We start from the raw sequence: 16,121 nt of genomic DNA on the forward strand, positions 1-16,121 counted from the left end.
CACTCATCCAAATACTTTACAACTGTTATTAGATTAAACCAGCCTGAGCAGCCCTATCTAGACAGTAACGTGATTTTCTAGATTAAACCAGCCTGAGCAGCTCTATCTAGACAGTAACGTGATTTTCTAGATTAACCAGCCTGAGCAGCTGGTGTCGTGTAGACACTTTTATTTCAGAAAAACTTCACATTTACACTGAAGCGTTTTGAAAACGATGTCAGTCCACACATAAATTGCATAAACACTGAAAACTATTGTGCTGTTGTTTGTTTTTGCAACGACACCACACACACAAGAACAATACGGACCTCCATATGGCCCGCGAGATCAAAACTACCAGCTGTAAGAAATTACAACATTAACTGCAGTACATATATTTGCCCACCAGGGGCGCACTTTAGTTTGTATTATGTGGTGAATCAGTTAAGGTCACCATGTTCTCTACACAAATTACACAGATTAAAGATAATTTCTAGATATTAACAAATTATTGTGATCATAATATGAACTAGCCGATTATATTTTTGAGTTCCAGCTGCATGCGGCCAAATGTTTTCTGCCTTTGAAAATGTAAATAGTTCAATAAAAATCAACTGTGATCTGTGCGTTGTAAAGTATGGAAGCATATTGCATTCACATGAAAAAAAAAAAATTCACTGTGTTTTTCTGAATTAATGAGATAATTATCTCATAATTATGAGGAAAAAATAAATGATAAAAAAAAAAACAATTCTGCCCTCTTTTTCTGAATTTATGCGATAATGGTTTTCTGGGGGGAAAAAAAGGCTCTGTTTTTCTGCATTAATGGGGCAGTGGTGCATCTTATTCCAAGCAGAAGCCCTGCCAGACCATTGTTGGAAACAGGCATACCCCAACTCTCAAGTTTAATCCAGTTTTATTTTGTTTAAGTATTGTTGATGGTATTATTATTATTAGTTTGTCACCTTTGCACAGATACCTCAGGAATCTGTGGCTGTTTAGACATAAACATCACTCAGATCTGTTGGATTTCACAATGTTTGTCCAGGAACAACTGGGCAGATGTGTCATGCTTCACAGGTAATAGATGCTGCATCTGAAATGTGTTCAGGCAGGTTATGTGCAACTGCAACTGAGGCATTGGAATCGCCTTCGGAGACGTTTGTATCAGAATCCAGGCCCAAACTTTATGTGGCTTAAAAAACTAAATGCGACGATTAACGTACTGTGGTACATAGTAGAGGCTCCTTCACTATGCATTGATTTGGTGAATGAATCTTTTAAACAAATCTTTTTGTTTTATGAACTAGTTCTAATGATTCAGTAACATCTAAAGAACTGCTTTACCCATCGCTATTCCTGACACAACATTTACATGTAACATGCAAATTCTACATACATACCTGATAAGTTGACCCTGTTAGCGTTGAATCATGCACCGTTAAAGAGTCTGACCGATCTTCAGCAGCACTGCATACAGTTAAGGAGCTCTTGCCTCATAATTATGACATAATTATCTCAAAAATTCAGAAAAACAGATTTGATTTAAATTTTTTCATGTGAATGCTATACGCCTCCATAGTAAAGCACATGGTGAACTGAGGCAGGATATTGTTGAAATTGCAGGTCGTTTGTTGTGTGTTGTCAAAGGATAATTCGTTAAATGTGAACTTCTTAGTTATATATCAATACTTTGTTGCAGTAAAACAAAGACAGAGGTTTAGATTTTTAGTTATTTATATATTATGATGTAATTATTTACCGGTCCGACTCACTTAAGATCAAATTGTGCTGAAGTAAAATGAGTTTGACACCCCTGCATGAAAGGGAAAAATGAGTCACATTATCATTATCAATACAGTATCAAAAATATGCTGGATTTTCCACCTGTAGATTTTCATATGATTTGCCTTACTTCATCTTTTTCTGATCTTATCTTTTCGATTACCCTCCGACATAAAGTCATTTCCCAGCTGTCCTCATGTCAGTGATTTATTTTCATTTATTGGGAAAGTTGAAACTGCACAGAAGTTCTTCATGTGGCTCGATAATCCTCAACAATCTTCACGGGCTGACTTGTAATTTCCTGCCAGTAATCAACTCTGTCACACTTTTCATAGAGTGCAAACTTTCCTGCAGGATCACAGCTCTTGTATCGAGGATGGTCTCAGGTCAGTGATTAAAGGAGTGTGTCCTGAACCCCCCCAGGTCGCTTTTCATTAAAGCTACCTGCAGTCCACACCGTCAGCTGTGCAGCGTGTCTTTATCTGTGGGTGAGTGACTCTGTGCTAGAAGGTTCCGTGCTGCTCACCAGTAATGGTACTATGGATGTACTGATGCCACTTTGTTAAAGGATGAGTACAAGTACTGATATTTAGCTACTTGCAGATACAGAATACCGTGTCGGTGTCATGAAGCCTAAATCATAGCCCATATTGCTGGTGTGTGACACCTGAAGCTCTTTAGCATGTAGCATGTAGCATGTTGCATTGCTCGGAGTGACGTGTTGAACAGTTAAACTACTGAGGGACATCGTTCTAACTCTGCTGGTCCAAATGTCTTGGCTCATTTCTGGACTATAAACCGCTACTTTTTTCACTCGCTTTGAACCCGGCGGCTTAAACAATGACTCGGCTGATTTATGGATGTTTACGGGTTTACGAGCTTCATGCCGCCAATACAAGGGTGATGCGTTCAGGTGCATCACGTAACTCTGACAATTTCTTTGTTTTTCCTTTTAAATTTGGTCATGCGGCTTATATTCAGGTGCGCTCAATGGTCCGCAAATTACAGTAAGCTGCTGGTGTTGTACGAACTATCTTTCTTCTCTTGATATTTTGTCAGAACATAATTTACAGTCTGTCTTACGTTTGCCATTCTCATCAATATTAAAGAAACTCCAAACCGCTGACGTCGCTCGTCCCCTTGGTTGTATTGGAGGTCTGTAACGAGTACCGGTACTCCATGCAGTATCGGACCCGATACCGGTACCGGTGCGTCTCTAATTGGCACTTTTATTTTCTTCAGAAATAAATTTGAATTTAGCAAATTTATATAATCAGGAACTTTTATTTGAAGGTCCAACGTATTCTTTTTCAACTTACAACCAGAAAACACAGCATGTGCAGCAGTAATCATCATTAATATTTGGCTTCAGACCCTTTGGCAGTGATGACAGCCTCCAAATGTTTCTTGTAGCCATTTATAGTTTATAAGCTTCCTGAACTCCTCAGCTAGTGTTTTCTTTCTTTACAGTTTGTTCAAGCTCTTCCATGTTTGCAGGACTTTTCCCCAATAGCAGAGTTCAGCTTACCCCTTAAGATTTTAAAATAGTCCATGTTTTCATTCACGCCTTCTTTTGTAAGTCTGTCTTAGGTCTTTGTCTTGCTGGACAAGCCTCGATATTCGACTCAAAGCAAGTTTTCGCACGCTCGGTCGGACATTTCGCTCTAAAATCTCTTGATAATTCTCTGATTTCATGATTCCTTTGATACGGTCTAGTCCTCCAAATGAAGCAAAGCAGCCCTACAGCCTGATGGTTCCTCCACCATGCCAAACTGTTTGTTGGATCTTCTTTTCTCTGAAGCCTTCATTGCACCGTATGTGAACAAACTGTTGGTCAATTAATCGCCCAAAAAGCTTTATTATTTTTGTTTTATCTCTCTTTTTTATAGATCAATCTTTTACTTTGTTATGTCTTTTCGTTATTCCACATGATGTACTTGAACCTCAGGGTCGCCAGTAATGGTGAGCAGGACTGTGTGTGTGTGTGTGTGTGTGAGAGAGAGAGAGACTTCATCCCCATGGGAGATGATGAGCTTATTATGGAGAGACACGAAACAGAGATTAAAAGAGTAGATGAGAAAAGGAAGACTTGGGTGGACGGAGAGCGGAGAGAGGGTCAGATGGGAAGGAGGTGTGGAGAGAGAAGAATCAGATGGAGGAGTGTGTTTGAGGAGACAGGTGAAGTGGATGGATGGGTGAGTGGGAGGCATAATCAAAGATCGACGAGGTGGAGAAGAGATCAACCGAAGAGGGGAAGGAAGACGGATGGGTGAAAAAATGGAGGAGATATGAGGAAGAGGAATAGAAAGCAGGAAGACATGGATTGATAGAAGTTTGCAAACAAACTGTGTGTGTGTGTGTGTGTGCGTGTGCGTGTGCGTGTGCGCGTGTGTGTGTGTGTGTGCGTGTGTGTGTGTGTGCGTGTGTGTGTGCGTGTGCGCACGCATGCTAAATGACAGAATGAAAAAGTGCATCTGAGAGGAGAAGGAGATAATGAAGCACAGAGCTGCAGAGACAAAAAAAAAAAAAAACACACACTTGCACCATGCTGAGTCTTTTTTATGTTTTCTTTCCCCCACATCCCCCTTTTGGGAAAATATAGGCGAAGCAAAGCACCAGCTGAGAGTTTTGAAGGTTGAATGTGGGGGTGGAGAGGTAGGGAGGTGGGCAGGGGAGCACAGAGAGAGAGAGAGAGAGAGAGAGAGAGAGAGAGAGGGAGGGAGGGAGGGGTAGAGTAAATGTGCTGCCTCTCCCTTTTTCCCACTACTCTCTTTCCCCTCAGTTTCTCTCGGCGTGCGGCGCATCAAATTTGAAGCTGTGGAAGAAGAAGAGAGAGGAAGAGGCTGAGGTGTTTGTAAAACTAAACCTGTGACTGGGGGAGGAAGAAGAGGAGGGATTGTTGTTGTTTTGGGGTTTTTTTGCAGAAGAGCGACAGAGCAGGTAAAGAAGGGAAGGAGAGAGAAGGCAGAGTGCAGAAACTTCACCCCCAAAAACACAGGAAGACAAAGGCGGGAGGCGAGCACGCCCACAGCCGACAGGTGCACCGAGCTCCGGCAGGATGGACAAAGTGGAGAGAGTGATGAAGATGGTGAAGAGGATGTCGCCGAGGAAGAAGAGGAGAGAAGGGGGAGGAGGGCGAGGAGTCGTGGGACCGGGGGACCTGGAGAGCCCCGACACCCTGTGTGATGAACTCTGCCGCTTCAGCCTCTGCATCGGCGGTGAGGGGCTGCGAACCGCCACGTGCTGCGAGTGTGTGTGTGTGTGTGTGTGTGTGTGTGTGTGTGTGTGTGTGTGTGTGTGTGTGTGTGTGTGTGTGTGTGTGTGTGTGTGTGTGTGTGTGTGTGTGTGTGTGTGTGTGTGTGTGTGTGTGTGTGTGTGTGTCTCAGAGACATATCTGCAATGCTTCAGGGTGATAACTTGACGACACAGGTGTTGAGTAAATCTGCTTCTCCAGTTTGGTCTAATAAGATCAAAACATCTTGTGTGTATAACTAATAGAATTTGGTTTATTGGGCCGTAGAACTTCGTGAGCGTGAGCAATCTCCCCATTGTGGGCGTGAGTGGATTCCTGCTGCTTTCTGAGGGCCTGTTCACATGTGGCAAAAACTGGGTTATTTCAAAACAAAGCTACAAGTCATCGGAAAAGATTATATCTGAAAACTTCAGCCAAAGCAGATATTTGGAAAAACTGTCTTGACGTTTGCATGCCGGCACTCGGGGAGACGGAGTTTAATGTCACAGACAGAAGCATCATCCGTGTGCGACCTTCCTTTACAGTCTGTGATGCTGTTGAGGCAGAGCTTGTTTTTATGTTTGTTTGTATTTACAAGCACAAATGCCATGTTTCATGCTTGTCGTTACACTGCCACCTAGAGGTTTGGAATGCTCATCGTAGGTCTTCAACAGGTTTATATGCGGGGTTCTGTCAATGTAATTTTTCCAGGGAAACGATCTGGTGTGAACGATGTCATTTTTAAAATCGTAGCGGGGGAAAGATCCATTTTTAAACGCGTGCAGAGTGTGATTTTGTATAAAACAACTCGTAAAATTTGCCCCCCAAAAATGTAGAATTTGTTGATTGTTGTCACCTGTTGTCTACATGTGGCTGGAACTCAATCCCTCCCATGGACCACACAGCCAGAAAAAGCTTCAATTACACACAGCGATTAAGTGAAATTTCACATAAAACTGAAAATCCTCTCCACATAAACACCTGCAAACGATCATGTCAAACCATTTGGTCTCCTGATGTCGCCAGCTGCGTCGCAGGAGGGACGGGAGGCTTTTAATGTGCTGCTTTCTCTCATCTTGCCAATCTATCTGCCAATAATTTACACCTCAGGTCAAGACAATCAGGAGTTGACAGTTGATTAAATGATGATTAGATAATTGACGAACTAAAACAACGACAGCAAAGCTTGAACAAACTCAGGGGTGTCAAACATGAGCCCAAAACAGACCTGCAAGAGGCTCCAATCCTGCAAAACCTCCAAGAAAATGGTTCACATTTCAAAGAAAACAAAGATTTTTATAACAATTATAACAAACTAGCCTCAAAGCCATGATGTCAGAGGGAGTAAAACAGAGTTTGTAAAAACACCCAGAATGCGGCAGATATAGGAAGTTCTTTTTGGGGAAATTTCACTGTATTTTGCATAGTTTAAATTTGGTTTTATGTTACGATTGTCGTCATTTTCAGTAGTAAATGTTTACATATATTTTTGTATATATATATATATATGAAAAAAAAATGCATTTCCCATAATCAGCTTTTTGTGGACTGAAAAATACTGACTAATAGACATAAGCAGTCAATTTGAACAGTTTTTGGGGACATTTCACTCTATTTTGAACCAGAAGGTTTTTTTTAAATTGACTTTATGATGAGATTGTGTTTGTATTATGTGTTCGACACCTTGACACCTCTGCTATAGAGAAACATGAGAGCTGTTAAGAAAACATTTCCCCAGAGATATTTACATTTCTGAACGTGCAGTAGATCAGGGCTGCCAGCTCTCAGGCATTTGGCCCTTAACTCAGATTCACACGCTTTAAGAACGGATGCTTTTGACTAGCATTTAAAATTCAAGAGCCTATTGTGTACCCATTTATACCTTACAACTAAACTTAACTTTATTTCTATTGCACTTTAAAAACAGCCACAGCAGAAAACAAAGTGCTGTACATAAATAATGTTTAAAACAACATAGAGCAACTGATTTTAAAGGTTTTGATTTGTACTTGATTTGTATAAAAACCATCAACGTTCTGCTTATATGGTTCTGCCATGAACTTGCAACTTATTTACCACAATTTCTTACCAAAAAGTTAGTCCCCGTTTACATGACAACACTTCAATGCATCGTTTTTGTGTTTTCATCTCGGAAAAGTTTCAAGTTTATACAGCAACGTTTTGATAATGATGTCTGTTTCCATGGAAACGCTGAAAATGATATAATTCGAATACCAGGCTATGAGTTGTTGCTGTAGTTTGTTTTAATAATGAAACCACACACACATACATGCAGCGGAGAACAATGGGCTCTAAACTTTGTTCTGATTGTCTCTACTGAGCATGTGCAGAACTATGATCGTGTTGAGCATGAGCAATAGCAGTGTTTCCTCCGTCGACACAGAGACAGAGCACTTTCAAAAAGTTGTGTTTTCATTGGCTCTGATCACTGTTGTCATGTAAACACTTTAATATCTAAGATGTCGTCTGCATGTTATTGGGTTCAGTATATTTTTAATGCTTCATCTGATCTGATCACATCCTGTATAACTAATGAACCTTTTCATTCGTGAGTTTCTACCTGATTCGAAATAAACCAGAATTTTCCCCTGTAACAACAAAATTGTGGGAAAACATCACCTCGACATCTTTTCACAACATATGAGGATTTAACTAGTTTCACTCGTTTGACCTCCATTGTAGTTGTTGATGTGTAATGAATTATTTGGCTGCTGTGAGAAGCGGACACTCCCGGGACGTCCCAGACCTTTTCTCGTCCCGTTGTTGTTGTTGTTGTTGTTTTCAGTTTTTCACTGTGATAATTAGTTAGTGCTACCATTTAATTAGCTCTGAGCTGGTTAGCATTGATGCTACAGTATGTGAGGTACCTCATGTTCTTCAAAGACTTTTTTTTTTGGGGGGGGGGAATTTTTAACTTGCTTTGATCGCTGCACAATCAGCGAGAGCAAACAGGGAGCGTGGTAGAAATGCACGCAGCAGAAATACATATACAGTTTTTGCTATTTTCCTCTCCTCCTGTGGTGTATAGCCCTTTCATCCGACAATCCTTCTAATCACTCAGCAGAAAGTGCGGCAGCCCGACTTCAAACGGCGTCACGCAGCCATCGTAGAAGCAAACATCACACTGCAGGCGGGGAGAGGTCACTTTGAAAACAAGAGGGAGCTCGGGCACATCAAGGCTCCTCGGCTTCCCGCGCTGTTCCAACATAATGGAGAGTGTTTTTCCACTCTTTTATTTACGTGACATATGCCACTGGCTGACTGCGTTCATCCGGCAACGGGAGCTCCATGGAATCTCTAGCGGGTGTGCTTATCAAGCGGAGTCGTGGTTAGCACTCTCGCCTCACAGAAATAACACCCCGGTTCGGTTCTTAGCTTCATGTTCATGAATTATGAATAGGAACCAAATATTGAGGTTAAAGTAATTATAAAGACGCCTCCAGGCGAAATGTACTGGTCAGATTGATTGCTTGCTGCACAGGAAGTCCTTATGTTTTTGTCCAAATGGCAACACAGTGGTTCTGTGCTTCTTACCTCATTGCTGATTGGATGAATCTCTGTGGACTTTGCAATGTCCTACATGTGTTTTTCGTCCCCCTGGTACTCCAACCGTACAACAGACATGCAGAAGTTGTGTGTTTCTGTCAGGACTGTGATCTGGTGATTGGTCCTGATTGCACCCTTCCTATCGCCCTTTGGGTTCAGATTGGTTCTGTCCCTTTATTGATGGATTGAAGCAGGAGAGCTTCAATGAAACAAATCGTAATATTGTATGTAACTTCAGCGTTTCCAGGAAGAATTAAAGCTTCCTGTAAGTTTTGTTTCAGGGATTTTTCAGTCCACATACTATTATTTCTCAGTAGTTCTTGAGTATTTGCTGCTGTTGCTACTTGACTAGCTGCAAATATTTTGAGAAAACGTAAGAAATTTTTTTTTTAATTCTGATAGGAAATACTTAAAAAAACCCACATGGCTAATTAAAATAATACCCTATAACAAAGGTGTCAAACACATTTTAGTTCAGGAGCCACATTCAGCCCAAATTCATCGTGAGTGGACCTTTAAAGTGCCATAATAACCATTGTGTTTACACCAATTTGCTGTGGTGCAGAATATTCATGTTGAATATCTCCATATTTTGAAACTTTTCCTGGCTCCCTCAGATTCTTCTTTGCAGAAGGTAATGTTCAGATGGCTTTTATCGCTGTTGCAATGTGCAACCTCTGAAAAGAAAGACGTATATCTGACACAAGGTACCTTTCATGCCCGTTTATCAAATGACCTTTGGCTAAACCCCGCCCACGAACGCAAATGAACCAATAGCATTCGTCTTATAACTGCCCGGAGAAACGGGCTCAGATATTCTTAGCATAAAAACTAGTGCTGTCAAAAATAACATGTTAATTTAGTTAATGGATTTGAAATGTTTAACTTGTTAAAAAAATATAATGGAATTAACGCTGTTTTGTTTACTTCCGTTTTTTGGTTGTGGGCGCAGCACCATGAGAACAGAGCAGAACAACACTGAGTGGAATAATATTATGGCAAAAAGTTTCACTTAAAAAAGTTACCTGATGGCTGATTGAGAAAGTGAAAGTCATTTAACACCGAATATAGCGACCACAGAAGTAATTCTGCAGCAAAACCACAGGTTGCCATGTTGGCTGACCAGCAGAGGAAATACTGGTAAAATATTAATTTCTCCTCTTTCTCTGTTTTCCTGGCTGTCCTCTATACTGTGTGTGTGTGTGTGTGTGTGTGTGTGTGTGTGTGTGTGTGTGTGTGTGTGTGTGTGTGTGTGTGTGTGTGTGTGTGGATATTACTGTATATTATTGCCACTTTGTTCTTGTAATAAGTTTACCACTTTGTTTCTAGAAATATTCAAATTATCAAAGTGGTGGACCTGCACTCTAACAAACCCCAGACTAATGTTAGATGTTTATTAATTGATTGATTGATTGATTGATTGATTGATTGATTGATTGATTGATTGATTGATTAAAGTTTTTATTATTTTGCTAATCTTAGAGAGAAACAGTTTCACTAAAAGGACGTTATAAAAATAGTCTTTGAATTTAAATATAGTCTCTGTGTGCTGAGTCGACATTAATTCCGTGTTTTTCCCTGAATAAATATCCATTACAAGCTTCTGTCCTTAGTAGAAAAACAATGCGATTAATCGCAATTAAATAATGAAAATTGTGCAAATCATTACTTAATTTTTTTTTTTATCAACTGACAGCACTAATAAAAAAATAAAAAAGATAAAACTCTGTCAATAACTATTAGAGATTCTTTTGTTGTTTTTGCTATTTAAGTCATTTAAGATACAAATGACGTGCAGCAGCTATACGAGGTTTCCCAGAACAATAAACAACAAGATTTACTTTACCCCATTTCCCAAACAAAACCTGGACAAACGTCTCCTGTGGATGAAGCTGTGTGGCAGAAGGTAAAGGAATGTCTTGTATGATCGCAGCAATCTAGTCATATAATATCAATCACATAACGCCGGCAGCGATGAGGTTCTCGACAAAATGAATCCACGCTGGCTCGAGAAGTTGTCCAGCCCCTGTTGCTGTGTGGTTTCGACACTGAGCACTGTAAACATGCGGTCACCTGCGACGGCTTCTCCGGTTTGGCAACAGTAACTAAGGGAGGCGGAGCTTAGCCAAGTGTAAATGAGGCCTCGTTCACACTGCAGGAGGAAGCAGCTCCGCCAGAATGTTAAAAGCTGTGCTGTTTTTTTTCTCATTCTCATTCTTCTTCCCATCATAATGTGGTTTCGATTTTGTTGGCTCATATTTAACAACCACTAGAAAATCGATCAACACACGCTGAACAGTGTTGCCACATATGACGTGTATCCCCCAATTGCGAAGCCAAATCCTCTTACTTTTTAACTTGGTTTATCTTGTGCATTTATGTGTTTATAGCATTTTCTTTATGACACATATAGTTTTTGGGTTTTAACATGATTTCCACACAGGCTGAGATTTGGGCTAGTTTTTATTGAGGTGTGTGAGTTTTACCTTGTTTGGGCTGGAAACTTTGAGTCTCATCTGGCAACCCTGGTGCTGACCGGCATGCTGTCCATATTTACCTCCATAAACGTGTTTGGCGTGACTTCACGTCGTCTTCTGGGTCCGATCACGTTCCCGCCGCAGTCTGACAGAGGTCGCCTTTAAAATGTAACGTGAATGATCACGCAAATAAATCTGATCACGCAAAAAAATCTGAATCGAGCGTTTAAACCTGCCGTGTGAACGGAGCCTTAGACAACTGCGGTATCCCTGTAACAGCTATCTTTCTGGACAGTTTCCCTTGTATTCTTTATATTTCCAAATAACAGTTAATAACGCTAAAGCATCACTTGGCCAGTAAAAGTGCAAAATGTATTTGACCCTTTCCAGGTTATTCATCAAAGCCTCTCATGGCGGAGCTGCTCATTGTTCCTTGTTAACTGCAGGTGGCGTCGAAGCTTTCGTCCTCTACGAGCAGGAGCTGAGAGATATTAATAGATGTAACTCACATTCAGCTGAAAGAAATATAACCCAAAAAATGATGGGGCTTCTTTAGGTTCACGTTGAGTTTCTTATAGGTGAAAAATAAAAGAGGAGTTGCTGCACTGAGACAATAGATTGTTCCTTTTCTGGATACCAGACAGGAACACTGGATCCGTCTTTGGCTCTTTGTTGCTATAAACTGTCACTCTGTTCTAAATCTGAATAAGCACAGTGGATGTGCCCTGCAGCAAATATTCAAATTAACCTCGGGCAAATTGCTTGAAAGCCGGCATAAGACATAGGTGGAAACCAGGCTGTGCATGCAGGCAGAGGAAATGGGCCTTAATAAACCAGTCTGTGTTCTGATGAGGGCTCAGGAAGCATTGTGCTCCAGTGGAAAGGCAGGCTAACGGCCATTTTATCTGGGAATGTTCCAGTCTTTGAAATGTGTAATAAATAGAGATTTTCAACACGTTATTTAACCTGCACACATTTAAAGGACTCATATTCTCCATCTTTTCATCTCCTCATCCTGGTCTGGTCGGTCCAGAAACCTTCAGTATTCTAAGTTTCTAGCTCAGGTGAAAGATATGTGACTGTTGACCAGGTTGAAGAGAGAAAGAAAGACAGCAGCTCAATAACAGAGGCAAAGCATGACAACCTCACATAAAGGGGTCATAATATCCACCTTTTCACCTCCTCCTCCTGGTCTGGTCGGTCCACAAACCTTCAGTATTCTAAGTTTCTAGCTCCTCCTTGATTTTTCCCCATTTGAATATTGGATCATAGAAGCTGCATTCAGAATCTGCTGTGTCTGTGTGAGCTGGACTGGCTCCACCCACACATGCCCATCTTGGGAAGAGGAGGAAGTACTTCCTCTTGTCGTGCCATGTGCCAGAGCAGATCTGCTTAATTGTAGGAGTCAAAGGGAGGGCCTACCTTGATTGGGAGTGGCTAAACCCCTGATGACACTATATAGGGTTTGATTTCTGATTGGCTGGTTGGAGAAACACACTTTTTAAAACCTGAAACAAGCCAGAGAGAGAGAGGACAGACTGTCTTCACTTCTGGGACGTCAGTCCAGGTATGGGGACGATTAGTACTCTTAGAAAACTTTAGAAAGTCAGTTCTGCATAATATGACTTTTTGAAGTAAACATGATAACTTTTTATGGAAATCTCCAAGGTTGATTAAACTTTGAAAGGATTACTGATATTTAACTGTAGTCGAAAGAAGATTAAATGGTTTTCGAGATTCTAAACTATACTTTAGATAACGGATAGATCACTGTGATTATTCTAAGTGACAAAGCAAATTCCTTCTAACTTTGAATGGAGATGTTTAAACGTTTCCTAACAAGATGGTCTTCCTCACACTAACTTCTCAAGGATCCTGATTCGCTGCTGCACTGTGTGGATCTGCAGCAGGTGGTGAGGCTGGCAGAGCAGGTCATGAAGAGACTACTCCCTCTGATGGACTACAAAGGAACAGCAGCTGTATTTTAAACAGACAAACGCAGATCATCACTTCAGAGGCCTGTGCTTCGAACCCTGATCAACATATCCAGGATCTCTCTGTTTCCGAGGTTGACTCATCCAGACACTTTGGATACTGATCACCGTTACTACGAAGAAGGTTATCAACTCACTGGTTCAACCCAGACCTACGTGTGCGCGTTCACATGAAAGGGGCGGAGTTTTCATCGTCACATGAACTGAGAAGTCCTGCAGAGCAGTTTACATATTACTGATGGAGCCAAAGCCAGAACATTCCTGACTTGTTAATGCTGACTTCATGAGATTAAACCATACTAATTCATCTTAATTCATATTGATTCATCTGCGATATAAACGGACAGCACTGTGATCACTCAGTTTCACTTTATTCCAGCAGAAACGTGTCGGGCTGAACTTCCTCACTGCTCTTCTTTTAGTTTATATTTTCTATCCAGTTGTTTGAAGGCTGAGACATGCTAACTACATCGTTTTCAGTGTTTCTGTCTTTGCCATGTCGACGCAACACTTTTCTGAAATGAAAATGCAAAACGGTGCATTTTCCTCTGGAATACTGTTTATATGGGGTCTAAATCACCCCAAAAATGTATAAGTATGTGGGTTATGCTTTGAATATTGCTACTTTTTATGAAAGATATTATTCCGTATTCTCTGATTTTATTAAAGAAAAAGTTTTTGAACTGAAACTCAATCACAGATACTGCTCGGCTGTGCCTCTGCTGCAGTTTTGCTCATGTTGTTGGTAGAAAAGTGAGTGATTGTGATCCTTTTGGTGGCTGAGATGCGTCGGTGTGACAGCGAGACGATGAAGCCTCCTCTGTTATTGTCAGATGTGATGTGTCCATGCTTGTGTGTTCCCGAACCTAAATATACTCCCAAGCTGCTGAGCACCAGTGTTATTTTCACGAGAGCCAATTTCAATCTCAGTTCTGCGTGGGGTAATTGCAGCTGATGCATGGGAATTATTGCTTCCACTGTGGCGCTCCTGCAGCAGGTGACAGGCGATGCAATCCAGACGTGTGATCAGAGAGAGAAATTACCATCAGCTGGCTGGAAACAATCAAACCTGCAGCTTCAAAGTGACTAAACAAAGAAAAAATAATATTTTGGAGCTGATACATGCACAAACATGACAGAGAGGCATTTAACTGAGGCTGTGTGACCTCTTACACAGTTATATTTGTTTATTATTACAGAATATTTGAACATTACTTACTTTCTGTCAGTGTGTGAGCATAAAGTTTAATTTCAATTAAGGGCTATACATTTTATGATCTTAAAAAAACATTTTTACAAGTTTCTGCCAAATGTGTCTAGAGCTGTAAAACATAACTTTTAACCTTTAAATTGAGCTCATGAAGTTGTGTATAGTGTTGGTCTGTAGAAAAAGTCTATCTAAGGGTGTTTTTAAAAAGTTAATTAGCTCAAATATAAAAAAAACTATTTTTAGTAGATTTGGCTGTTTTAGCTGTTTTTTTAATTTATTTATATTTGATGTATTGTTATTGATGCAATATTTATCAGAATTTTTGCTTTTAACATTTTCAGTTGGTTTCAGTCATTTTAGCATTTTTGACTTTTTCAGACTTTTTTCTTTAAAATAAAAAAATTTTAATTATTTCAGCAATTTTACCTTTTCGAGCATTTTCTTATTAACCCACAATTCAAGTATTATGTTAAAATTCTTTCCTGGTAAAGAAGAATTCTTTGATCGGATTCAATAGATTAAAAATATAGGCAAGATGTAATTTCACCGATGTCTGTCATTCTGTGGTTTTGGTTACCTAAACCCCATTTAATCTGCAATTATTTTTCGTTTCAAGAAAGGTCCATATTTACCCGACAGCGTTTTGTACCTGATGTCCGTTTTACACAGAAACGGCAGAAACACTGAACACAATGTAGTTGGCATTAATACAATTACTCACTAAAAGACAAACTACCACAGACATTTAGATAGACAAACTACAATGACTCTTCTGCCACCTAATGTAAAAATGTGGAATGACCCTTTAAACCACAATCAACCTATTCATTCACTATTACAATTTTATGCTTTTGATGATAATCACACTTTCTTTGATTCATTCACTGCAAGCATTGCTTGTCTTATCTTAGTTTTCTTGCTTTTGTTTTGTCAAAGCTCTTTGTTTCTGAAGGTATTCGATAATACTCAACCAAGAAATACCTACCTCCAGAAACACCATCATTTAATATAAGGAGTTAAAATGACCCTGAGAACATTTACGATCTCCCACGAAGAAGCAGCTTCCTGATTTATTCATCTGAAGCAGGTGGAAAAAGCACTCTGACAAAATTATCATTAACGTCTCGAAATGTGCCTTTGAATGTTTGGCATTGGCTGGATGATTTTCCACCTCTCAGAACCACAATCACCACAAACAACCACTCATTTCGGGGTCACGTTTCCACTTTCGCCATCCCATTATTAGACCAAACGTAATGAATTGGCTGAATTTGGAGCCGTTACCACCAGCAAAGGAAATTAGTTCCCTGGCTTGTTTACAGCTGAAGTGGATGAAAGGCCAGTTAATCAGGGGGGAAAAGGGAAAAATAGCACGTGGAGATCAAACATGTTACAGATGGAGGGAGAACAAAAATAAATCAGCCTGTTGAAAGCTTCTCACAAGTTCTGAAGAGCCTGAACGGGCAACTAAAGAGCGACATCAGCATGAAAAGACCAGCACATTGGGCGGGGGCATTAAATATGCAGGTAGATAGATAGATAGATAGATAGATAGATAGATAGATAGATAGATAGATAGATAGATAGATAGATAAAAGAAAAGATCACAGTGAGCAGGGAAGGCCACAAAAAGGGTGTGTAATCAAGTGTGACATGATAAACTAGCTTCAGATGGATAAATAGCGTCAGTCTGAAAACACAAGCCAGGTTCATAGAAACAAAGATAATTCATTCACATTCAGTCTAACCACTGTGGAGGGTTTTATCCAGAAAGTGACCATATTTCTTTACTTTTTTAAATAATTATTCCTTCCTTACCAGTAATGCCTCAGTATAATACTGCGTCTACGCAGTCCCTTCACCCTGGAATTTCTACG

At 40.2% G+C, this 16,121-nt stretch overlaps 1 protein-coding gene across 1 annotated transcript in view; it reads left to right on the forward strand.

The window, feature by feature from the left end:
* Positions 1–4,822: 4,822 nt before the first annotated feature.
* Positions 4,823–16,121, forward strand: part of LOC308108379 (glutamate receptor-interacting protein 2-like) — a gene marked incomplete at both ends in the record, with an annotated part of 212,966 nt that continues 201,667 nt past the window's right edge. The window contains one exon of the mRNA XM_080461241.1: positions 4,823–4,982. Coding sequence (XP_080317367.1) covers positions 4,823–4,982 — 160 coding nt within the window. The remainder of the gene's footprint in view (positions 4,983–16,121) is intronic.

This window comes from Lipophrys pholis (assembly GCF_963383615.2).
Source record: "Lipophrys pholis genome assembly, chromosome: 4".
Taxonomy (NCBI): Eukaryota; Metazoa; Chordata; class Actinopteri; order Blenniiformes; family Blenniidae; genus Lipophrys; species Lipophrys pholis.